Source organism: Miniopterus schreibersii, assembly GCF_964146895.1.
Source record: "Miniopterus schreibersii genome assembly, chromosome: 4".
NCBI classification, from domain to species: Eukaryota; Metazoa; Chordata; class Mammalia; order Chiroptera; family Miniopteridae; genus Miniopterus; species Miniopterus schreibersii.
The window spans coordinates 41,416,502-41,437,210 of NC_138105.1; the positions used below are offsets into that span (position 1 = coordinate 41,416,502).

A 20,709-nucleotide genomic window follows, 5' to 3' on the forward strand; every position below is an offset into this window, starting at 1 on the left:
AAGATAGTATTTGGGGAATTTAATTTTTATTCCATTGTCATGGTTTTTTTTAATATATCTTTATTGATTTCAGAGACAGAAAGGGAGTGGGAGAAACATCAGTGATGAGTCATTGATCAGCTGCCTCCTGCACACCCCCAATTGGGGATCGAGCCCACAACCCAGGCATGTGCCCTGACCTGGAATCGAACTGCAATCTCCTGGATCCTAGGTCATGCCCAACCTAGGGCCACTCCCGGCAGGGTTTTATTCCATTGTCTTAATCTTTTGAAACATTTTAGAGCCTGCCCACTTAACACTTGCGTTGCTGTGTATTTTGTCTGCTATGTCTTGCTCTTGGGTTGTTTTCTTGTATAATTTTGGTTTGTGAGCTCATGTTCAGTGAGGCTTTCCCTCCCAACCTCATACTTCCAGCACCTCCTTCCTTACCAACTTGATAGGGTAGGCACTGTGCAGTCTCACACAGTAGTTCATAATTGGGCGAAGACAGTTATGACAATTCTCTTCCGTAGACTCCTAGTCTCTCTCACAGCTAGACATGGCCATGTTCACCCAGTCCTAGCCACAGAATTGAAAGTAGCAGTCTCTTGGGGGGGGTGAGGGGCCTGTTTCTGGAAGCCCTCTTGCTTTCCTAAAAGATATCTGGTAGCCCAGCGGGCGTGGCTCAGTGGTTGAGCGTAGACCTATTAACCAGGTCATAGTTCAATTTTATCAGGGCACATGCCCGGGTTGCAGGCTTGGCCCCCAGTGGGGGGCATGCAGGAGTCAGCAGGTCAATGACTCTCTCATCGATGTTTCTGTCTCTCCCTTTCCCTCTTTCTCTGAAACCAATAAAAACATTTTTGGCTTTTTTTAAGTGTCTAGTACTTATTCTTGTGGATGTGTTATGCCCATAAAGTGACACAAACACCAAGAATGCCACAAGGATGCTAGTCCTGACATGTAATCAATAGCCACTTCCCTCCAGGTATCTTACAAAAGGGAAATAAATGCCTATTTGTTTAAGCTACTATAAGTCAAACTGGTTTTACGTTAATTAAAATAACCTTGGCTTCCTTGACTGAGGTCTATCCAAAAGTTTTCAGTTTGCTTCTTCTAGGTGACCCAAGTGTACTTCCAGCTTGGAACCACTTTTCATCTTAGTTTGCAGATTCCTGGACCTCAAGCCTAAACAAATGTGGTAGAGCATTATGTTTTAAGCCAGGCCAGGAGAGGCTTGTCTTATAGGAAATTCTATTAACCATTATTGCTCTTTTTACTGGGGTGCTCCTGGCTTGAATGTAAATTTGTTCCAGCTCCCAACCTTGCCTGTGCCCAACTCTGTCTCCCCTGTATGCAGTTCTCAGCTCATGAGGCTACCAGTCATCCAATAATCCCTTCTCCTAGAGCACAGCCTTAGTGTGGCTTCCTGCCTGTGCCTCTAGTCTCCATTTTTGGCCCAATTTGTGAACATACCTTATAAAATTAGAGGGCTTGTGTGTTTTTACTAACTCCTGATTTAGAAAGTAACTTACAAAAAAAGCATGCAACAAGTTACACACTAACAGGTATATTCCCTGAGTAGGTATATAGCATTACTTTTGTTTTCTACTCCATCTGAAGGCAATTAGTCAAAAAATTAGCTCACTACACAATTTTTTATGGGAATCAATAACATCAGTTCAGTTTCATTAGACTATTGAAAGGCATAGGAGGCCTTATGAACCCACTGTTCATTTTTTGTATTTATATATTTAATCTTTATAAGACTTTTGTAAATGTGAGAAAACGTAATCACAAGACTGGTATGTATTTTAAAATGGTTGATTTTGAAGCTCTAATGAATTCCTAGATTTTAAAAAACCTAATAGGACATTCTTACCAATGGCTGCAGCTTCACTATTCTGAGTGGAAGATTCACTTTTGGAAGAGTTTCTTATAGTGTCTCTGAAGAGTTGTATTTACTTACTTTTGTAGTTTATATATTCTCATACTATTCCCTAGACATGGACCTAAAAGTCAAAGTTAAGTGAAAATATAAAATATTCCAAGTGAAAAGCAGCCCCTTCTAATTATAGAAAACCTATGGAAACCCTGGCTGAGGCACACTTCTTGAGGATCACTGGTCACTTGGTCTTATCTTGTTGACTTACTGGCCATAGACCCTGGCACTCACATAGCTAACAAGTAAATGCTTCCTTCCTCTTTTCTTCCTTTCTCCTCCTGATCCTACAAGGTTCTGTGATACTCTACTGGCCACCACAAGCAATCCATAAAAACTGGCCTCTATGACTAACTTTTTAATCCTTTCCAGGATGCTGGCCGTTCCTAGATCACCTTTCTATCAAAAACTTGTACTTGGCCTGGCTAGGCATGGCTCAGCGGTTGAGCATCGACCTAGGATCCAGGCGATCCGGGTTCAATTCCCAGTCAGGGCACATGCCCAGGTTGTGGGCTCGAACAATGACTCTCTCATCATAGATGTTTCTATCTCTCTCTCTCCCTCTCCTTTCCTCTCTCTGAAATCAATAAAGATATATTTAAAAAAACAAACAAACTTGTACTTGAATGAAACCTTCAGTCTCTGCCTTCTGAGGAAGCCATTCTAAGACACAGTACATATTAGTAAGGAGATTAATCAAGTACTGACTACCCATACTCTTAGTTGATTTGATTTCATGAAAAAATACACCCTTAAGAAGTGGGTTTACATTTATTTAAAAAAAGAAAACAACTTTCAAATTATTTGCTTGATCTTTCTTCAGAACAGAAATACTGAATAACTTTAAAAAATAAAAGGGCCATTTAATCTATAAATTACTCTTAGATACTTTATTCCCATTTCATGATTGCTGAAAAAATGGGAGAGCACTAGCTTTAAAACCTCTCTGCTAGGTTCAAATACAAATTCTATCACTTATTAGTTGCATTATCTTAATCAAATTTAATTATCCTGTCTCAATTTAGTTATAAAGTAGGGAAAAGAACAGTACCTACCCGTAGTTTATAAATTATCTTCTGACTGGATAAAAACCAAGGAAACCATATATTTGGAATTTTACTAAATTCCTCTTAAACTTTATATGCTATTATTAACCCTGGAACCAAAGAATCACAAGCAGAATCAACAGACAAAATTTAATATATGCACACAGTTTCATATAATGCAGCATCACACCATGTAGGGCATTTACTCTGATACATTCAGATATGTTTGAAACACTTAAGGCTACAAAACAGAACATAGAAAAATAAACAGGAATATATTCAACACTTACAAAAAGTGATATGATAAAGAATATAAAGTACTATTTTCCTTTCAACACTTCAAAAGATATTTATATATATTTTTTACAAGTAACATCACAAATGATCACATCTTCACATGCTTTTAAAGTATTATTTGTACTCAGTGTAAGGCTATTATCATTTTTCATACTTAAATTTTTTCTAGCTCTTTAACAATACAATTTTAATCCATTCAAGTAAATTCAACCCCAAACTTGCTGTTTCCCAGCATTAAGACATGCACCCACCCCTTTTCTAGGATTTTCTGAAACTTATTTCAGGGGGGAAAAAAATCTCAATTAGTGGGAGAGTAAATGGCTGACACTAGTAGTAAAACCTTAGTTCTTTGAAACTGACATGCTGGAACTGAGCCACTAGTACTAAAACCATTATTAAGGTTTTAAACAAGAACAATAGCATTTAGACATTAAATAAGAAGCAAAATATAGTAAACAGAAATAGTGTAGCCAAATATGCATTCTCTTCAGCTACACTAATATGGACTTTGCTTAGTACCCACAAGTGAAAGACTACAGTTCCCTCATCTAAAACTGAAGGTAAAATAAAAGACATAAATAAATATTGCTAGTTTCTAGAATGGCTGAATGTTTTCTAAACCAGAAATGGTTAGAAAGGAACTTTTATTGCACCAAGTCGATCATAAGCAAGTTTGCAGTTCACAGGCATTTTAATTCAACCTTGAGTCACAAAGGAAACATAATGCAAGAATATATAGAGTTTGCATCAGCTAAGCTATGTGTGCATTGTGGTTTGGGAAAACCTACTCCTGGCCAGATAAAGGCAGGGTCTGAGCTCAGGTCAGCATGAAAACAAACATACGGGTTACCAGGAAACAGGATGAGAACTACACAGATACTAGCATCCTGCAGCCATGGAGCAAGACTTGAAGATTTATCTGGGGGAAATGAACTTTAAGAGAAATATACACAACACTAAAAGGGACAAAAATAAAGTTTAGCAAAAGCCAAAAGAAGTGGGCTTTGGTCATTATAAACATTTGTTCTTTAAAATGTTTATGATCCTAATACAGTAAAGTTCAATCATTTCCAACTCAAAATACAAATGATTCTCACTTCTAAGCATTTTTTTTCTTATATAGAAACATCATATCTCATGTCAACATACCATATGACTCAGTTAAAATGAAGGACAAAAGCTTGCTTGGCCCTAGTTTGACCTCAGCATAAGGCAAAATCCCCTGAACTAATACAGTTAGTATAAACCTAAAGAAAAAAGCAAAACTGACCTTCATGCAAAGACTCATAATTTTAAAACTAATTATCAAAAATCAGAGTTCTTCTATTCCAGAGGTCACTGAATAAAGTACCATCTGTAAAGTTCACTTTCAGCACTGTTTCCATCATGTCCTGGAGGTAAATATGGGAAACAGTAAGCAAATCAGTATTTCCTTCAGGAACTATAGAGTATTCTGTTACTCAACTGAGGTAAGACAGAGTGACAGTGAAGAAATGAACAGTATTCTTTCCTATCCAATTTTTCAACATTTCCAGAAGAAACTGAAAAGATCAAATCCCAGTCAATAAAATGAAAGACACTGGAAAGAGCTATTTCATTTGGACTCCTGAGTTTAAATTTACATTTAACTTTTAAATCTGGTCATAATATCTAACGGTGATTTTCATAAAAAATTATCAAGTAAGCTAATCTTACATAAAAAAGTATGAGCTGAGAGTGAAGGACCCACTAATCTCATTCCATAACAACTACTGATGTTAACTAAGAAGAAAATGGCTTAGGCAGTTATCTTACCCAGTTGTTAGAGCTTAGAAGGTTGACAACAGAAATTCAACAGGTTCTCTCAAGATATTTTTTCCACACAACCATCTCAGTCTTTAAAGTTTTTACTTAGCACCATCATAAAATAATATCTTTCAAAGTGCTCTCTAAAATCCTATGTTACAAAACATTTAAATGCTAATCACTATTCAAATCAGCAGTTACACAGACATTAGGTAATTAAAACACAGAGGTAAAATAACCATTATTACAGTACAGTGGAGATTCAGAGCCTAGCTGGCAACCCAAACATTCCTGTAAGTTATCAGAGAACCCAGAAAACTCATGTTTCAGTTTGTCAAATTCAAGTGAACTGTATTTGCTTTTTTTAAAAACCCATTTTTGGCTAAGTATATTATACATGACATGCAAAGAGAAATTCCTACTTTATTTGCATAGCACTCAAACTTCCTGATAGAGAACATAAAAAAGGGTAGATTTTCACATTAGTATGTACAAATGAAAAATACTACAGTTATTATACAGTGTAACACAGATAAATGAATACTGTGTTAATTCAGAGTCGAATCTCCAAATGAGGACAGAGTGCAACATGCAAAGGGAACTTCTAGTGAAATACTGCGAAGACGGGAAGGAAACAGGATCAGACGCATGTTACCCAAGGGTAACAAGCTATAAAATGCAAAGCAAAATCACTTTCTAGCAGCATCCTCAAGAAAAGAACTAGAAGTCACAATCATCCTTTTCTGTACACTAGTTCCAGCTGTGAAAAATCAAACATGCAAATGTAAAGTGATGCACACAGCCAATGGTGCAAAGAGAAAAACAAAACACAGGAACTCTATAGAAACCTGTCAAGCTAAAAAAATTTAACATTTTGTCTCTCAAAATATTTAAATCTGTCAGTGCATTAGTGTTAAAGTGGCATTAAAAAACTTCTGCAGTTTTAACAGATGCAGATTATTTTCAAAATGCATAGCATCTACATTTCTTTCGAGTAGGCACCATATTTACACCAGTGCTAAGAATTCTTGGTGGAAACAGCCATTTCATTAGATTTCTTATTATTTCTTAAACATATGTTCTTGTATGCAATCACAAGTTCAGCAAATACTCACCAAAATTCAAAAATATATCCTATTATTAAAAGAACTATATACAACATTTCTAAGACACAGGTTAATAGGCTGCCTTAAGTGTAATATTAAAAAGAAGTTATTATTCAAGTTTGACAGATACTGAGATGAAAGGCCTTTGGGTTGGAAGCGTTTCAAAAGACAACAGTGTTTAGCCTAAGAACTGTTTGAGCCCAGTTTATGACTAAGGCATTGCATAATAAAATATACATTTCTATTTGGTGCAATGTTATGTTTTGGAATCTATCATGTCAAATGGTATATTTTCTTGTCACTTCAGTAAACACTATAAAGCACACATTTCCAACATTTGAAATTAAACTTATATAAGAAAAAAAACAAACACTAAATCTATGTTTTATATTAAGCTGTTTATAAAAAATACTTTAACAAACTTATTTTCTACTTTTTATGGGGGCAGTCACCTGATAAATAAACAGATTTTGAACAAAGAAAAATGGCAATGCCAGGAATTCACCAGCCCCCCTGAACACATGTCCAAAATTTCTTGTCCAGGATAGAAGTGAGGGTAAAAGGGGTGGGGAGGAGATAGTTCCAATTTGGGTTTTTATTTTAATGTATTTTTAAAGCCTTTAGAAACATTCCACCTAAGAAAAGGTTTCTGCTCTAACATACTGCAGCGACAGCCATCAAGTGTGTTGTCCCCGATGGCCATCTCCCATCCCTGACCTCCTCCTATCCCCCCTATAGGGCCGTCCTCTGCCATTCCGATGGTACTGATAACCTTCATCCCGGCTTCTGCTTGGCTGCCCTTTCCAGGACTCCTCACCTCTTGCGTGTTGATATCCTCCCCTACCAGAATAGCCCCAATCGCTTTTGTACTTCCTGCCTCCATATGTCTGATTATAGAACTGCTTACATCTACCACTTCTCAGAATACTAGATACTTCGTTCTCATCTTCTGAACTCTCTTCTTTTGGTCTCTGCAGTCTGCTATCCACAGAGTTGGCCCCACTGACCACATCAGCAGCAGTCTTAGGCTCTTTCACTTTTTCTGGTTTTTCTTTCAGGCTTGGAATGGTCCTTTTAGGTTCAGGTTCAACAGGCACAGTTTCTCTCTCTCTGTTTAGATTCTGAGTGGGAAGATGAGCCTTTCCCTCTGCTACTGGAGGGATGGAAGCCAAAGCCAGATCTGCCTTAGGTGTCTGGGACGACTGCTCTGCCTGGCCTTCACACTCACTCACATCTGCTTCAGGGAGAGAATGTTGTGTGTCTTCACATCTGGCCTCCTGAAACTCATCTGCTGAAGCTGAACCACTTTGTTTAGACAGATCCAGATTTTCCAGGGGTAGATCCAATTCTTTCTCATCAGAAGGCAGAACAATATTCTGCCTCATTACTGGACTTTCTATGAATCCCTGAAAAGGGTACCCATACCAAACATGAGGAAAGAAAGGAGGTGCAATGGGAACTGGGCCTAAGAATGGATTAGGGCCAAAGGATGGTTGTGGGAATATATTCTTGCCACTTAGTGACTCTTCATATTCAGCATGAAGAAGATGCCCAGAGGTTTCAGATTCAAGATCAGCCTGGTAAGACAACTGTCCATGATTTTCAGACACCTGAGATGCAGGGATAACCAGAGGTGAAGAAAATGGTGGTGGTCCAATCTCTCCCTGTGACATTTGACCATTAACACTGGGCTCAGTCTGCATAGAAAAGTGTGCATCAGCACAGGTACAATCACTTTCATTCTGAGCAGGAGGAGCTTCTTGGAACCAAGGATTTTGAGGATACACAGGGACAGGGACCTTTGGGTACATCCTGCAGGCTGCTAGGTAGGCCTGGTGCAGAGGATACAGGTAAGAATGTGGGGCCCACATAGGACAACTATATGCCTAAAAGAGACCAAAAAAAAAAAGTTAAAAAGATAAACAAAAGGGGGGTTAAAAAAAAGAAATTTAGAGTGGACTCAAGTTTCTTATGCCTACAAAGACCAAATAATCTGTAGTCCAAGTACTACATCACTGTGAGACTCAACATGGAAAGGAATTACAAAATCAAGTCACTGCTCTAAAACTCCATTCCTTGTCCTATCCTGAAACCAACTCAAAGTCCTGTATCAATGTTGACAGACAACAATATAATGAACCTACCCACAGACTATCGTGACTATTAATTCCATCCGTTGGATATAACTGCACATAAATAATTATGGGTGATACAGATCTCAAAAACAACCACCAGTAAGCACTTGAGCCTCTAGCTTCGAGTATCTCAATCACTAGCTGTTTAGCTCAACCTGCATTTGTGTTTGGGCTCTATCACTAGCTCATTGAGTGACCCCATGCAACTAGGTAACTGGTCTGGACCTGTTCTACCAGAAAAATGCTGGTACAGGAGCAGATGACCCTTGATGTTAGGGCTCCACATTTCTAGGAGACCCTAGAGCACTCCAGAAAAATAAAAGTTAGTCTCCTAATCAGAGAAGGGTAATACTGAAAATGAATAACATCAAATCCTTTCCCTACAAAGGATCAGCAAAAGACCAAAACACACACACACAAAATTTACCAGATAAATGGCTAATTTAGCTAAAACAAACATTAACTAAATAAAATTAGGCAAAGAAATGTAGTAGATGGTGAAATTAACCAAGTCTCCTTTCATGAACTAGTCAATAGGCTATAGTAGGGCACTTCATTTCATATTTTAACAGTCTAGGACCCACAGAAACCAATCCAAAACTGGAGACAACATAGCACTGACATGGACATAGAGTTCTCCAGCCTCTCTTTCTCAGACAAGCTATTCTTTGACCACTTCCCAAAGGATACCTCTGCTCTGCTAGTGAACACCCTACCCTCCATAGGAGTACTTTCACATGGTATTTCCTTTGATCCTTTCAACAGCTGAGGCAGGTAGAAGAATGCTATTCCCACTTTATAAATGGAAAAGGCTAGGCTCAGATACATTAAATTACTTGTCCAGGGCTATCCAGCTAAAAAGTGATGGAGCAGAACTTCAAACCCAATTAATCCCTCAGTGAGGGCATTTCCACTAGGCCACCCAAGAACAGGGCCATCTCCTGAATATACCCAAAGGGTTAAATCACTGCCCATTAAAAAGAAAAGCAAGCAAAAACTGGAGCCTCAACCACTACCAAAAAGAAACATACTACACAGTACTGAAAATGCTAGTTCTTAAAAAATGAGATTAATAAACCTTAGGTTATTTGCTGATAAGATAAACAGTAAGAATTTAAAACTGTTAACTTAAAAATAACTTTAAAATGATAAAATGTAAATACCTTTACACCAAGATTAAAGAAGAATCGAAGAATGTTCTTATCTGAAAGTAAATAACGTAATAATTATAATTATACATTTAAAAGCTTTTTTCCATTATTCTTAAACAATGTATAGTTCTAAAGACAATTTTGTCTACTGGAATTGTTTTCTCTAGCCTGTAATGTATGTAAAACATAGGTAAAAACTGTAATATAACGAACACCAGGCTCCGTTTCTATAGGGTAATTCCAGGTTCAATATACTTTATATATGTAACATCTAAGTCCCAAAATACCTTAAATTAAGATTTTTCTCTGATTTAAATTAAATCTGTGTGAAGGAAACTCGGGTGTTCACTGTATTTCTTTTTCAACTTCTCTACGGGATTTTAAATATTATGAAATAAAAATGTTGGGGGTTAAGGGTAAAATCAACATAAACCTAACTCATTATTAATATAAGATTAATAGAATATCAGCTAAGGTATTCACTTGACATTAGCCAGTTACCCATAGACTCAAACATCAAGACACTAAATAAAATTATCCACAAAAACCCAGGTAAAGAGCATACAGTCACTGCATTACTTTTTCTACAGTTAGGAAATCTTGCAACTAAAATTCCTTTAAAGAAAGAGGACAGGCAAATTTTAAAAATTCTTTTTAATAAAAAAATATATATTGTTGCATGTAATACTATAAAGACAGCTATTATATATTATTCCCTGCAATTTTTTCATGAAGTAATGAGTAGTGATGAAAAAAGTCAGTAAATGTTTAGTTATCTGGTTAACATTATTAAGATTTCATTCAAAATGTTTGTAGGTGGTTTTTTAAAAAAGGACGGGGGGTGGGGAGGGTCAGGGTGCAGCTACTAAACATACAAAAACCAAAATCCAATCAAACACAAGCTGAAACAGAAAGTGAGTAACTAAGAGCCAAACTTCTGCTGTCCTTCCCAAGTAAGTTCTTTGGCTAACTTGTCCACATGACCACTGACCTCCACTTACATCTTTCATTGAACCTGTATCAGTACTTGATAAATAAAATCAGTCTGAACTGGGAGAAGAATCTCACCTTTAGGTAGGTCCTCCCCGGTGTGACACAGTGAATAAGGTGGGGCAATGGCTCGATCTCCCTTTTCATTATAAGGAAACCCAGGGTAGAGTGGGTCTTGGTAAAGGCTCAGTGTCTGAGGCAAAGGCATCAAGGGCTGGTTAACTGCCTGTATTGACACAGGAACTGGAGAGGGTGTTAAATGAGCTTGGGACACAGCAGAATCAGGTCCAGTGGTCAGAGTCTGTGTCACTGATAAAACAGGGATTTGAGCAGGGACACCTACAAAAGGAAGGAAAAGAAATCAAAAATTATAAAAAGGTAAAAATAATTTTCTACAAACATAAGTTTACATTAAGCTAAAAATTAAAGGTTGCTGTACAAATGATATAGCTCTTAAAAAGAGGTGTACTTAAGTAATATAAGGAAACTCTTTATATTAACCAAGGACCACTTGGACACACAAGAGAAAATGCGCCCAGGTAACAAGCTACGCATCAATGTCATCTGATAGTAATCTCTTACAAACATGTACACAGAGCCTGGCAAAGGATTTAATGGGGGTAACAGAGCTCGTCTATGGGGAATGAAAACTGTGGTGTCAGTGCTGAGCAACCAGAGCAACCGAAGCAACCAGTGGAGATAACCAGCTCAAACGTCTTCCTCCTAGGAAGTTGAGGGCATATATCTCAAATGAATACCAAACGGATGGGGCCCTCCCACATTGGAAGCAGAGCAAAGCAGAGGATCACAAAAAGCTCTGCAAAGCTCCACACATCTAACCCTATTATGAGGTCAAGCTCTCAATCAAGCATGTGAAGTGTCTGACTTAGAAGGCTTGTGTTAGATGGTTCACTGGATTTTTTAAATTCTTATCTAACCTGTTGGTCCAAAAGATGGAGGTTCACTTGGCCAGGCTGGCACAGTGGCTGGTAAAGAAGGCACCGCAGGAGTTAGATGTACCTCTGGAGAAACCAGAAGGGGAGCTGGATTTGACAAAGACACATGGTCCGCTGGCTTCTTCAAGAGGGGGTGGAAAAAGATAAAAGTTCATTTTAACCACCAAATTGCCAAGTTGCCTTCCTTTTATATAATTGCAGTTTCTATATAAATGGTCTTTCTGGTCTTAGAAATGAAAGAAAAAAGCACAGTAGCTAAAAATTCCACACAAATCAATTTCATCCTGACCAGGGATTACCTGCAAAGAGTCAAAGAAGTCACTGGCAGAGTCAGAAACAAACTCTAAAGCACTGAACACAATAGCTTTACGGCAAGAAAGCAAAATCATTGAAATCACCTTGAAATTCATGATTACTTAGAATAGTTCCTCACACAAAGAAATGCCACAAAACTATATGCTTTCTAACTGACATAAGGATGTTAACTGACAGCAAGGACTAAGACCTTTCTCTACCCCTGTATTATTAGATCAAGAATCAAAATGCCTGCTGGAACTCAGGTTTCTTCATCATTAAATTCAAAAGTTGGTATTTCTCTTTAAATGTATATTTTTCTAATCTCTTTATTACAGTCTAATTACGTGCCCTACCTTCTATAAGAATGCAGACAACTAAAAAGTTTTTAAATAAAGTAGAAATTTCTCTTCAAAAATCAAATTTTCAAGCCAACCCACCAAATATAAACTTACTCAAAATCAATTCAGAAAAATGACTTCTATGTCCCAAAAAATAGTGAATATAAAAATAACACCCCATAAAAACTGAGAATATCCTAAACAGAATTATAAAAAATCATAACTGTACCCAAATTATGATGCTAAAATATATCCCCCCATTTCTTATACAGATGTCTTCTGTCTTTAAATGATCACATACGTAACTAAGAAACCCAGAGAAGGCAGCCTTCCATGTCAGATGCAACAATGATGTACTTACTTGTTCTGTAGGAGGTGAGCACTCTAATTTCTTTGACTTTGATGGTGATGAAATTCTTGCACATTTATCATCGCTAATACTCTTTGGAAGCAACAACAACAAAAAAAGTGATTTTATATTTCAAAGACCCACATTCTAGGATGATGGTGGTGGTTGCTTTTATAGTTCACCCTACCTGCACCTGACTGAACCCCCAATTGTTTTTTTGGGGGGAGGTTTTCAATTACATCTGGTCTTCAACAGATAGGTAACTTTGCCTGCACATCTTTATATCAAACTACTGGGACATTTTTATTGGGGACACGGTTTCAAAGAGCACACACTTCCTTTAAAAATCTCAATCTACTGCCCCGGCCAAAGGTTCAGTTGGTTGGAGCATCGTCCCATGCACCAAAAAGGTTGTGGGTTTGATTCCGTCAGGGAACATACCTAGGCACGATCCCCGGTCGGGCACATACAGGAGGCAGCCAACTGATGTTTCTCTCTCACACACATCAATGTTGGTGTTTCTCTCTCTCTCTCTTTTCCTCTCTAAAATCCATTAACATATCCTCAGGTGGGGAATTAAAAAAAAAAATCTCAATATACTAGAGTATTGGAAAGTACAAGCTACTTTCCACCAATTCAGATAGGGGTACCTATCATCATAATGTACCCCATTTTTTCTCTACTTTTCTACTTTCCTAACAGTTATAAAATGAAGTCATCTTGCCCGGCCAGGCGTGTCTCAGCAATTGAGCATCGAACTAGGATCCAAGAGATCCCGGGTCGATTACCAGTCAGGACACATGCCCGGGTTGTGGGCTCCATGCCCAGTCAGGGGTGTGCAGGAGGCAGCCAGATCAATGACGACTCTCTCATCACTGATGTTTCTATCTCTCTCTCTCCTTCTCCCTTCCTCTCTCTGAAATCAATAAAGATATATTTTTAAGATAAAATAAAATGAAGTAATCTTCTCCTACTTCTTCCTGCTATATTATCACAATGTTAAGGAAAAAGAAAATATGCAATTAGTATTTATCACATTTACCTCTGGTGTGCTTGGCCCAGGTTTTTTATCCAGGTGAGTATGTCCATGGCTAGAGTCTGTAACAGATCAAGATAAAAAAAAAGACAGCATCAGCCACTAGGTTTGAAGACAGAAAGACCAAACATAAAGATAAAGCCAAAAGTACTATTTTAGTGCTTAGTGATTATGATTAGTCAGTGAAAAGTTTTCAGAATGACATTTAACATGAGCTTTAGCCTGAGTCAGTTTCTTTGCAACAGTGACATATGACATTAAATTGCTTAATGATTTTAAAAGGATTATTTTCCCAATGGATGACTTGAAACCAGACAGAGATCTCTAGCATCTGCTTTCAAATGATGAAACAACATACCTTTATCTTTTCGTTCTTCAGTATCCATTCTCCGCCTGCTTCCTTTTCTATCACTCCCATGTGATAATTTTCTCTGGACGCATGGGTTGCTACTCGGAGAAGATGACTGACTGACTGATGAGCTCTTCAAATGAACAAAACCCAACACTTTGTGTTAAAGGTTTACCCATAAATATACTCTTCATACATCTGACTAAAAGTCTCAAAATTCACAGCCCTGTGTCTTTATACTTCCAAAACTTCCAAAATAGGACCAAGGTTCATATTTAATTACATACTCTTCAGGTATAGGCTTATTAATAAGTCAAAGTATTAGGCAATCACACCTTTGGCCTAAATTATTAGTAACACTTCTTCATAACCTGATTTCAGGAAGCTGCTCTGACCAAACTTTCACCTTGCAACTTACACTTACATTCTTTGCACAAAGAATAGCACCCTTTACAACCTTCAAAAACAGCCATTGGAGAACTACAGTCCTTTGTGGGGAAAAACACCCAAGTGCAAATCAGCAGATACCATGCACTAGGACTGTTATCACTGAAATGCTACTGACCCTCAGCAAATCACATAAGCTCTGCCTGAAATCTAACCTTCTAAATGGTGTAACAAAGGAGCTGGAATAAGTCAGGTTTTTAAGCTAATTTATCACTTAGGTCCCACTCCTCTGTCTGGCACTCTCTGAGTAAATACTGCACGGAGCTGAGAAGAGGATCTCGGCCCTCTGCGGCAGACATTTTCTCGAAAACAAGACAGGATTCAAACTGCCAAATTTAAAAATGATGAGTATGACTCCATTTTAACAATCAAAAAATTTCAGTCTATCCCCACATTACAATAGCTGTATTCTCACCATTCACCGACTGAAAAAGGACAAAAAGCCATGAGTACGAGCTTCAGTGATTCGTGCTTTTTTATTTTCTAGATGTTATGGGGAAAAACATGTTACATAAAGATAAATATACTTAACATACAGACCATGCCTAATTCACATGGATTTGGGCATTTCTTCCAAAAATTCCTAAGCTCCAACCCCTGTGAAAGACTGAACTACTATTCCAGAGGACCTGTTTTCAACTGAGCATCTCACACTTCTGAAAGATTCCAAACAGGGGCCAGTGGACAGAGAATTGAGTGTGAGGGGCATTAGGTAATGTTTTGCACTGGTATACTAGGAAGCCTCCCTACAACATCTCATTTTGTTTAATCAACTGTTGAGAAAAAGTGTCCAACCACCATTCTGGATCACAGGTCATTTGGTTCCACTTACCACTACTTAAAAGACCATAGTTGCCCAGCCGAGCGTGGCTCAGCAGTTGAGCATCCAGGCGATCAGGGTTCGATTCCCGGTCAGGGCACATGCCCGGGTTGTGGGCTCAATCCCCAGGAGGGGGTATGCAGGAGGCAGCCGATCAATGACTCTCTCATCATAGATGTCTCTCTCTCTCTCTCTCTCGCTCTCCTTTCCTCTCTCTGAAATCAATAAAGACATATTTAAAAAAAAAAAAAAAGACCATAGTTGCAGGGTTCCCAGTGCCCCAAACTGAATCACTTTCCCCTATCCTGCCAATGAACCCTCTTCACAGAACACATACTTCACACTACATGAGAAACTGTTTTCCCCTGTAACTCCACCAAAAGAATTAAGAAACCTAAAGGTAGAGAAGCATCCGTTGACAGCGCAGCATCTGACACAGAGCAACTGCAAAGACACCAGATTACATGTACTGCCATCTCCAACAGCAAACACTGAACAACAGCTCTTACTGTATATATCAGGTGCTGGTGTGTTTGATAAGGTCACTGGAAAAACTTTCCGCATTTTATAGATGTATCTTGTTAACTGAACATAGATGTATCTTGTTACTTTGGCTAGCAACATGTTGTAATTCAAACTACTAACATAGAAGTGAGCTAACCAATTTACTTGCCTCAGCTCTGACACCAGCTAATATCTTTAAACTTCACATTCCTCATTAAGGTACCCTTCAATTTTATTTTATTTTAAAATCCTCATCCGAGGACATTTTCATTGATTTTTAGAGGGGAAGGAGGAGAGGTAGAGAGAGAGAAACATCAATCAGTTGCCTCCCACACTCGCCCCAACAGGGACTGGGAATCAAACCAGCAACATGGGCAACGTGCCTTAACTGGGACCTTTCAGTGTAAAGGATGATATTCCTACCAACTGAGCCACACCAGCCAGGGCAAGGTGCTCTTCAGTTTAAAAATTATTAGTCTAGGCCTTGGGTGGGGGGTGCGAGGAAGACAGTCAATGGGGAAAAAAATGAGGACATCTATAATACTTATTACTTTCAACAATAAAGATAAATTAAAAATAAAAAGATTGAATCAGTAAAATCAAAAAAAAGAGAGAAAAAAATCTTCTCATGAAAACCTACTCTGCAATGTGTTGCAGTCTCTGCCTTGATGTTATATAATGGGTATATCTACGCTTAATTTTTATATATATAAATACCTATCAACGAATAATGACTTCCTACAGTATCTAAGAATAAATGGCTAATGTACAGAATTTTAACATTTAATAAATCATTAAAGTAGAAAAAAAAATTATTAGTCTACTGCCCTGGCCAGCCCTGGTTAGAGTGCCGGCCCATACACCAAAAGGTAAAGGGTTCAATTCCCACCCCTAGTTGGGGCGAGTGCAGGAGGCAACCAGTCTGTGTGTCTCTCACAAGGATGCTTCTCCCTCTCCCCCTCCTTCCCTCCCATTCTCTCTGAAAAGCAACAGAAAAAAATATCCTCAGGTGAGGGTTAACAACAACAACAAAAAACTATTAGTCTACCATTGCCCGGCCAGGCCTGGTTCAGCGGATGAGCATCAACCTAGGATCCAGGATCCTGATCACAGTTCGACTCCCAGGCAGGGCACATGCCCAGGTTGTGGGCTCGATCCCCAGTCGGATGCGTGCAGGAGGCAGCTGATCAATGACAACTGACTAATCATTGATGTTTCTCTCTCTCTCTCCCCATCTCCCTTCCTCTCTCTGAAATCAATAAAGATATATTTTAAAAAAACAAAAAACTATTAGTCTACCATTAGAAACTATGGTTTAATATAAAAACTATAGTTGACTCTTGAACAACATGAGGGCTGGGGTGCCAACACCTCTCAAGAAAACTGAAAATCTGCATATAACTTCTTAGCTTCCCCAAAACAGGTATAGGTGTCCCTCATTATCCACAGGGGATTTGTTCCAGGAACCCAAACAGATACCAAAATCCATGGATGCTCAAGTCCCTTATATAAAATGACATAAAAGAATGTATACAGCCCGGCCGGGCATGGCTCAGCGGTTGAGCATCGACCTAGGATCCAGGCGATCGGGGTTTGATTCCCAGTCAGGGCACATGCCCAGGTTGCGGGCTCGATCAATGACTCTCTCATCATTGATGTTTCTATCTCTCTCTCTCCCCTCTTGTCCTCTGTCTGAAATCAATAAAGATATTAAAAAAAAAAAAAAAAAAAAAAGAATGTATACAGTCAGCCCTCCACATCCACAGATTCTGTGGTTGGTTTAATCTGCAGATGTGAAACCTGGGGAATTCAGAGGGGCAACTGTATTTATTGAAAAAAATCTGCATGTAAGTGGAACCACACAGTTCAAGCATGTGTTGTTAAGGGTCAACTGTCTATTAAGGAGACATTTCTAACCAATAGCTTTTAAAATCTATTTTTATACATACAGAAAGTGCTGGGAAAGCGTGTTCATCTCGGTTTTGAATCTCATAAAGTAATCGAGATTCTTCTATAGCTTGCTTCTCTCTGCGCTCTTCTGGGGAGAGGCCAAAATAGTTAGGTTCTCGACTCGCATGATCAAAATCCTCAGCTCTCTCACGATCAGGTTTCCTGTCAAATAAAACACTGTCACAAAAAAGAAGACAAACGTATTGAATACCTAATATAAAATAAAATAACCTGTTTTGCCAATACAAATATTTTACTAATTAAGCTACACAGTGACTAGAACTTTTGGCAATTTGATTAATGAATGTTTAGCAAATAGAATCTCCTGTAACATCATGCATGCTACATTACAGAGTCAAAATGACAAACTTACAATAGGGAGGGGGAGAAAAAGGGGGGAAAAAGAAAGTGATACAGAAATAATTGAGGGTGGGTTTTTTTTCCCTTTTCATCAAAGCAGAAATGTAAGTACTGCATGTATGTCTTTACTCCACATTCTCATACTTTCATAAGAATTCACTTTCAAAAGAAAAGGAAAGTTATTAGTTTAGGTCTCAGAACATTCTAATTTTCTGTTTTAAGTAAAGGGCAACATTCAAAGGAGACACCAGGACCATTCTCTCCTGCTTTTTTGATGACACCACCAAGGGAGATGTAAAGCTAAAAAGAAAAAATATTAAAATATGCCAGGCTAGACACTAACTGCACAGATAAGACTTGTCATCTCAATTTAATTTTGGTCAAAGAATGACAAAAAAATTCATGAACAGAATTTGGTAGCCTATAACAGAATCCTAATGTTTCTATATGACTTGTAACTATTACAGGCAACATGAATACTATTTCTACCATGTCTAGCAGTTTCACAATAGTGGGAAATGAAAAGTCAAAACCTAAAGGAAAAATATGTTGTCATAATATGAACATATAATCTTCCTGGAAAAAAGTGGGAAGGACAAAATGATACCATGTTATTTTTTTTACATCTGAAATAACAAATAGCCACTTTATGTCCTCAGATAGTGCCACTTAAAATCACACCCTAATTCCAACAGGGCGAGTGTCAACCCCAATGGTACTGGGAGGAAAAAGCACGCGAGCAAAGTGGGCCCTCCTAATCTTAGACCAGTCCTTCTCAAACCCCAGTGGTGGAAGACTCCAAAGAAGACTCAGCAAATATGAGGAGTCTAGAAAGTTAATACAACCTTAGACCGTGTCTGCCCTATCACCCAAAAAGTCCATCTTATTCTCACCTACCACAAAGAGAACCAAATCCTTCCTATTTGCACCTAGCTTGGAGGAGAAATAATCAGCAACTATATTACTATCATTTTCAGCACTCACACACAGCAATCATGCTTGGTTTTTATGCCATTGTTGTCATTTTTTCCCAAAGGAAGAGACAAATGAGGAAGAAATGAAAAGTGAGAGTGCATGAGGCCTCGTGCCCAACATTACTGTTCTTTCATTCTATAACTAGAAGAATTCAAAACTAATGTGTTAAATATTAGAAAGATAAACTCTAATGGGCTTAAATCAAGTGGACTGTTAACTATAAAATTCTAAACTCTGATTTAATTTTTTTTAAATCTTTCCTTAGCCCTGACTGGTTTGGCTCAGTGGTTAGAGTGTGAGCCTGCAGACTGAAGGGTCACGGGTTCAATTATGGCCAAGAGCATGCATCTTGGTTGCAGGCTCGATCCCCGGCCCTGGTAGGGGTGCGTGTGGGAGGCAACCAATCGATGTCTCTCTCACATCGATGTTTCTCTATTTTTCTCCCTTCCTCTCTCTCTGAAAAAGTAATGGGGAAAAAAAATCCTCAGGGGCAGATTAAAAAATCTTACCTTAAATATTTGATCATCAGCAGTCTCTAAATTTGTTCTAATATACTAGTAAAATCCACTCTCATACATACAGTGGAGAAGGCACACTAAATGCAAATACAACTAGGTTTGTGTGTAATCAGTCACAATGCCAAAAATTCTCTAAAGCTTCCTGTCTATGTATTACTCACTGCCTCCTGCCATCCAGTGTTTCATATGTACAGCTAACACATAAAACAGAAACTAATCCTAAGGCGACAGAGACATTTCACATCTGTCTGATCATTCTATTAATGCCGGAGATTGGATTCAATAGCAAAAACACACAGGATATAAATTCAGTTTGTGGTAAACAAAAGTATATTTAAATTAGTCATTAGCAGCCTATGTGTATTTTCTTTTTTAATCTTTAAGACACTGAAAGCTTCTTTGTGTTGGAGTGGAAAAAATGCTTCTTTTCCAGTCTATTAAAAAAATAAAATTCGTTTCTGCCTCTGACCTTCCTACATTTACTTCACATTTTTAGGTTTCCAAAGTCGATATTCAAAATAAGTCAGACCTCTTAGGTACTCTGCTTGCATTAAGATGCCACCAGATGCTTAGTGGTGTCTGGTCAATATCCAAACAACAGACTTCAGCTGTAACTAGCTGATTAATAGCACAAATTCTGTCTGTTGGGAGAGGTGCCCCACCATGGGCCAGGAATGTCCCTGCACACTGAGGACTGTGGGCAACAGCAGAAGCAGGAGACAGGCATGGACATGATTCTCCCCTGGAGCCTTCAAGAGACAGCATGGCCCTACTGACAACGTGACTGCACACTTCTAGCCTACGAAACTTCAATAAATTCGTTGTTTTAGGCCGCCATTTGTGGCACCTTGCTACAACAGCCCCAGGAAACTAACACAGCATTGGTAACATGTTAGCCTAAGAACCTACAACTGTCTTGAAGATGTTATGTTACATAAACAATCTTTAATGGCAAAATGATAACTACATCCCAAGAAAGGGAAATGCCAGAAATAAAGGAACTAAAGACCAGAGCTTGGCAAGCACGTAAGTTGATGCTACAGCTGTTCAGACAATTGGGGAGAGAGAGACACTGGTCACAGTAACCTAGGTCTCCAGCGCCCAGAGACATGGCCACATGTGTATAAGGACAGTCTCCACTTAAAAACACATCCTCTCAAATAAAGTTCCTCCAAGGTCCATGGAAGGGCAGATTAGGGAAAAAATAAAATCCATAGCACAGGAAATTATGACCCTGAAGTTCATCTGTGCCTGGATATTCAGTCAGAATGCTGATAATCATGATTATGTGAACCTAAAACTTGTAGCCCCAGTAGGTGTTTGACACATTAACACAAACAACTCAAACTTATCAGAACAAAGTAAACCAACCATTTTGA

General features: G+C 38.4%; 1 protein-coding gene across 2 annotated transcripts in view; it reads right to left on the reverse strand.

The window, feature by feature from the left end:
- Nucleotides 1-3,109: 3,109 nt before the first annotated feature.
- Nucleotides 3,110-20,709, reverse strand: part of OTUD4 (OTU deubiquitinase 4) — a 47,122-nt gene continuing 29,522 nt past the window's right edge. The window contains exons 14-21 of one of the 2 annotated variants that reach the window (XM_081137065.1): nt 17,477-17,639; nt 13,766-13,889; nt 13,414-13,469; nt 12,384-12,464; nt 11,370-11,508; nt 10,510-10,770; nt 9,454-9,494; nt 3,110-8,041 (exon numbers count right to left, since the gene is read on the reverse strand). In XM_081137065.1, coding sequence (XP_080993191.1) covers nt 6,833-8,041; nt 9,454-9,494; nt 10,510-10,770; nt 11,370-11,508; nt 12,384-12,464; nt 13,414-13,469; nt 13,766-13,889; nt 17,477-17,639 — 2,074 coding nt within the window. In that variant the 3' untranslated portion in view covers nt 3,110-6,832. Of the gene's footprint in view, nt 8,042-9,453; nt 9,495-10,509; nt 10,771-11,369; nt 11,509-12,383; nt 12,465-13,413; nt 13,470-13,765; nt 13,890-17,476; nt 17,655-20,709 lie in introns of both variants that reach the window. The other variant, XM_081137064.1, reaches the window with a different exon arrangement.